Below are 5,459 nucleotides of genomic sequence, written 5' to 3' on the forward strand. Positions count from 1 at the left end.
GCTGGCTGCAGCCAGACAGAAAGGAGTATATTATTTTTCAAAATATTAATCATACCTTTTCCTAGGTTCTGATGCAGAATAGTTAGGCAGTAAATGCCACTCTTCTATTTAAGGTCCTTAAAGATTCTCTATTACCTTCAGAATAAAATTAAGACTCAAGCTTGTCATTTAAAACCTAGTTGCCTTTTTAATTATTGCCCCCAAATGCTTAGGCCCCTGCCATACTGAACTGCTTAGAGATTCTCAGACAGTTCACACTTTCATGCCTTCTTTCCTTTGCAAACACTATACCCAGATACTGAGATCAAATTTTCCCTGTCTACTCTCCTTACTAAATCCTACATTGAAACTTCTCCATGGACTCTTCCAGGTTCTCCCCAGATTGGGTTAGATTTCCTCCACTTCTGCTATCCCCCAAACACACACAGACAGAAACCCCCCTCTCCACACACACACCTGTGTTCTCGTAGCATCCTGTTTAAACTCCTATTATATATCTCACTGCTTTATATTTATTTTAAAATATTTTCTGGCTCCTCCGATAAGGAGAACAGGGATCTATTCCAATCATAGGGACCCACACATATGGTGCCTACTATATTTTTGTTGCATGAATGTATAAGATATAAACCTAATTCCACTCTACAACTCCTTATGTGCAAGAAAGGGAGTGACAAAGTAACATGCTGTTTTGGGAAACCCTTATGTGGACTTTAGAAGGGTAGATGAGGTACTACGAAAGGCCATGTAATACCTTGGCTGTGGATTAATTATTTGTTTATTAGACTAGGCTTTCCAAGGGAACATCAATTGCATCCTCTGACTACCCTCTAACAATGGAGGAAATAGCAGGCACTGTTATACCCTCAGCCCCTTTATCAGTAAATCCCATCTACTGGAGGCTCCTATAGATATAAACCCTCTTTGCTATGGGCCATAGTGATGAACACAGGAGCTCTTCTCTGAGGGAATAAAATCATGAATCTACAGTTTCTGATTTCCCCCAATGAACAAATGGAGACCCAAAATGCTGACTGACAATGGGAAGAGATGTTACATGTGATCTTTTGTTCCATGTGTTAACCCAGGTGTTATTTTAACTGAAGACTTGAAAGGCTACATTTAAACTCTTTGATACAATTAAAATGAATAAACTATGGGGGTGCTTGCGTGGCTCAGTGGGTTAAGTGTCTGACTTCAGTTCAGGTCACGATCTCACAGTTCATGGGTTCGAGCCCCGAGTTGGGCTCTGTGCTGACAGCTTGGAGCCCGGAGCCTGCTTTGGATTCTCTGTCTCCCTCTCTCTCTGCGCCTCCCCTGCTCATGCTCTGTCTCTTTCTCTCTCTCAAAAATAAGTAAATGTGAAAAAATTTTTAATGACTAAACCATGAAGTTCCCTGTATAGAGCAAGTGCCAAATAAACAGACAAGAGTCTCAGAGCAGATAAAAGTGATTTCTCAGAGGCCATGCCTTCCTGTCTTTCTGACTTACTAGCATGTAAGTGATTGTCATTTTATAGGAAAAAAGGAGGAGCTAAGTTTCTCCTAGAGAAGCAGTCTACCTAGTGGCTGGAAATGAGGATTTGGAGCAAGGCTCCCTGGATTTGATTCCTGGCCTTCTTAGCTGTGTGTCCTTGAGCATGTGACTTCGTCTCTCTGTGCTTCTGTGTCATTTACACCATACACATAAGCACATGCATGCACACACTTGCTCTTATGTCACAGTACTAAGTGAGTCAATGCATAAAAAGCACTTTGAAAATTGCGTGCCAAATAGTAAACATTCAATGAAATGTAGTTGTTATTATGATCCTAATAATACTAGTGTTACTAAGGAGCTATTTCACCTTTGCTGCTTTTGCTTTTATATCTTCTATTACAATGAGGTGTCTTTAGACATATTTGGCCGTCCCTGTGCCATTGAAGGATTTCTGAATTGAATTATGTACACCTCACATTAAATGATGAAAGCATTATGAAGCTAAAAATCACCCTTTTGTAATCACATTGATTCTGACTTTTGTTATCTATGAAGGAGAAAAACAGCATGTTTGTGCAATAATCTACTACAAGAGTTATTCTTGTCCACACTATTGTGGATTGTATCCCGATCGCTTTTAAATGTGTTTCCCACGTTATAGTTCTGCAATCAGAAAATAACGATAATATATTGCAAGAAAACTAAGTTAATACATGCTAATTTGCAGAGTGGATAAGACAAACATTATTCTCTATTGAAAACCACAGAGGCATGGGGCGCCTGGGTGGCTCAGTCGGTTAAGCGGCCGACTTCAGCTCAGGTCATGATCTCGTGGTCCGTGAGTTTGAGCCCCGCGTCGGGCTCTGTGCTGACAGCTCAGAGCCTGGAGCCTGTTTCAGATTCTGTGTCTCCCTCTCTCTGACCCTCCCCCGTTCATGCTCTGGTCTCTCTCTGTCTCAAAAATAAATAAACGTTAAGAAAAATTAAAAAAAAAAAAAAGAAAGAAAAGAAAACCACAGAGGCAGAGTATATAGTAATGCATCAGTGCAATAAATTCAAATTTTCAACTATGTTCAGCACCCAAGATATGTGTAAAGTCTTTAAAAAGAATATAAGCCAAATATTTTTATAGGAAACAAGGAGTGTGATTCTGGAGTTAGTTACGAAGTTTCCTTCCCAAGTCGTTCTTTAACGTCTTTGGAGGATTAATTCTAGACAGACCGTGAAAATGTGTCATTGACAAGCCAGATCAGAGGTAGGAAGCTTATTCTTAGCACGTGAAAAGAAGACTTTAGGTGAGATCATTAAGCAAGCTTAGTTTGAAAGCATGTGGAAATAAGATCATGGAGCAGAAGACTCCTTTACAGTCTCTGCTCTGGTAACACCAAATACCATGACGAGCTGAGCCTTCCACCTGACAGCCTTCCTCTTTTATTCTTCATTTATTTGGATGTCATGGATGTCTTTGCAAATCTGATAGAAATTATAAATACTCCTTCCAGAAAAATGCACACACACACACACACACACACACACACACACACATTTCTGCATATTAATTTGTGGCTTTCATGGATGTTCTTATGTAAAAAATTCCTTTTTAATGGAGTGATTTTATATTATCTTCAGTAAACTTATCCATTGACATTTGAAAATAGATTTGACCATTTCATTCCCTTTTTAAAAATTGATTATTTAAAATTCTGACTTGTAACTCTCCCAGAAGATTTTAAATTATTCACTTATTATTCACTTGTTTTGTTTTACTACAATCAGCAAATTTCAGAAACCTCTGTAGACATTCTAAAATGCCTAATTTCTGGGAAATTTTGTTTCTGTGTTCTAGGAAAGTGCAGCAGGCATTGATGTATGCTTTCTTAGAAAGATTTTACTATAATTTTATGAGGAAATAAAAATGGCTATAATGTTATTCCCATATTGGTATATATGGAATAAACATTGATAACCCACAGAATCTTGATCCTAATTTGGACTCCAACCCCAAAATATACTGTTTTGGAAGAAATAAATGTGTGTGTATATATATATACATATATATATAGTCTCTATAGACACAGAGGAAAAATTTCAAAAATATGGTGAAAAAGGTTTTTTTAAAACTCACTCTCAATGGACATATAAACAGCACTTGATGAGGCAGTCAATGAATTTCTGTCTATATCTTGTATTCTAAAGTTGGGACAGAGAAACTTCTTAGATATTTGAAGAATTTGTTTTGAAAGTTTGACAATTAATGTAAAGCTACTCTAAAAGCATATGTTACTTTTAGAGCAAAATCCTTACAAAGGTTCATAATAGTTTATAAGAATAAATATTAACCATCCTACTTTTTCCTTTGAGACCAATCATCACAGACCAAGAGCAGCTAAGTTTATAATAATTTATTACAGTTGCATATCATTTGTTTTGTATAATAAATTATAGAAACCATAGCATCTTTATAAACTATTAAGTATATCATACTCACTTCCTAATGCTTACTGCAGTAACTGTAAGAAATCTAATTAGATTATGTTTTAGCATTAGAAGATAAAAAAATTATAAAATTTATTCGCAGTACTTTGGATTTATGAAAGACCCCGTTATTTTAACTTTTGTTTAACCAGTTTGAAATGTATATAAACTTTTTATAAACCAGAAGTTGGTCTAACTGAGCTGCTAGAAGTATTGCATAATTTGTAACTTACACCCTTACGGTGCACTTTTTCAGGCACTGTAAAAAATGCAAATAAATAATCAATTACTGATCTCTAAAAAACCTATACCAATAGACAACATTGAAATTTGGCAACACTTTGAACACTCAAATAAAAAATTTAGTAAACATCGGAGCAGAGTATTCTCTCTCCCTGTTTCCCCCTCTCCCTCCTCCCTCTTCCTACCCACTTTCATTATGGAAAAAAAAAAGTTCAGGTTGAACTTAAGTCCTAGGGCCTGAGAAAGAGACCCCGGCTGCAGTTCTTTCTTCAGCCTTAAGAGCCCATAACAGCCAGCGTTCTGTTATCTTCAGCCTCAGTCCTCATTACATCTGTTCAGACTCTTCTCCTGACACCAGCATCGGTCCTTTCCCTCAGGGAGAGTTTTCAAGTCCTTGTCGAAAGCATTTTGTTCTCCACTGTAACAGCACAGGCGTGAAATTGGTTGGAGTCTTCGTAACCGGTTTGTTCTGTTCCTTTCCAGCCTCTGCAGTCCTGATGGAAGAGAAGCTCGCAGGGCAGCAACAAAATGCTGCATGTGTTAGGGTCTCTCGAACCCTCTCGGTCTTTAAATGTCTATTCTTGGATAATGTCCTTATCCATCCTCTTGTCCTCAGTGAACTTTGATGGAATATTTCCGCAGTTTCAGAAATTGGAAAAGCTTGTCTTTCGTCCTCTTCTTCAGGGCCATCAGGGCTCGTGTTTTCTCCTCCAGATCTTGATCTATGGCAAATATGATCTTAGCTCTCTCCTCCGCTTTCTTGTCCCCAGAGTTTTTGAAAAGTCTCTGTAGAGATTCTTGGTCTATGTTTTCAAAGATGTTGGCCACAGCTTTCTTCCGCGAAGCTGTATCGAAGTGATAGCCGTGGATGGAAGGGCTCACTCTCAGCGAGGTGGACATGGTGATGGTGGCTTGGTGGCTTTGCCTTGCTTTCATCGACGTGAGGATCTTTGGGAATTCGGTTCCCGGGCTCTCCAGAGAGTCTGTAGCAAAATCATTCCCGGACTGCTATTTAAAGTGTGAACAAAAGCTCCAGGCTCAAATTACACTGGTGACATCAGAGTGATCTCAAGGAAGAATAATCACAGACAAGTTTAACAGTTGAGTTGCCAATATCCTGTTCTTGTGCAAAATGTCAAAAGCTGTGCTTGGTGATAGAGCAGGGATGTGGGGGTTTCTTTTTACCTCATCTGTGGCAATAGGATTATACTGGCTTGGGTCCTTCTTTTAAAAATAGCCAAAACCAGGGAAGGGCAAAGATA

At 38.4% G+C, this 5,459-nt stretch overlaps 1 protein-coding gene across 1 annotated transcript; it reads right to left on the reverse strand.

The window, feature by feature from the left end:
• Window positions 1–3,866: 3,866 nt before the first annotated feature.
• TCIM (transcriptional and immune response regulator) lies at window positions 3,867–5,244 on the reverse strand. Its single transcript, XM_040452575.1, has one exon. The coding sequence runs from the start codon at window positions 5,131–5,133 to the stop codon at window positions 4,810–4,812; it is 324 nt and encodes a 107-aa protein (XP_040308509.1). The 5' UTR covers window positions 5,134–5,244; the 3' UTR covers window positions 3,867–4,809.
• Window positions 5,245–5,459: the final 215 nt, after the last annotated feature.

The sequence above is a fragment of the Herpailurus yagouaroundi genome, unplaced genomic scaffold, assembly GCF_014898765.1.
Source record: "Herpailurus yagouaroundi ecotype Mexico unplaced genomic scaffold, PumYag 28, whole genome shotgun sequence".
Taxonomy (NCBI): domain Eukaryota; kingdom Metazoa; phylum Chordata; class Mammalia; order Carnivora; family Felidae; genus Herpailurus; species Herpailurus yagouaroundi.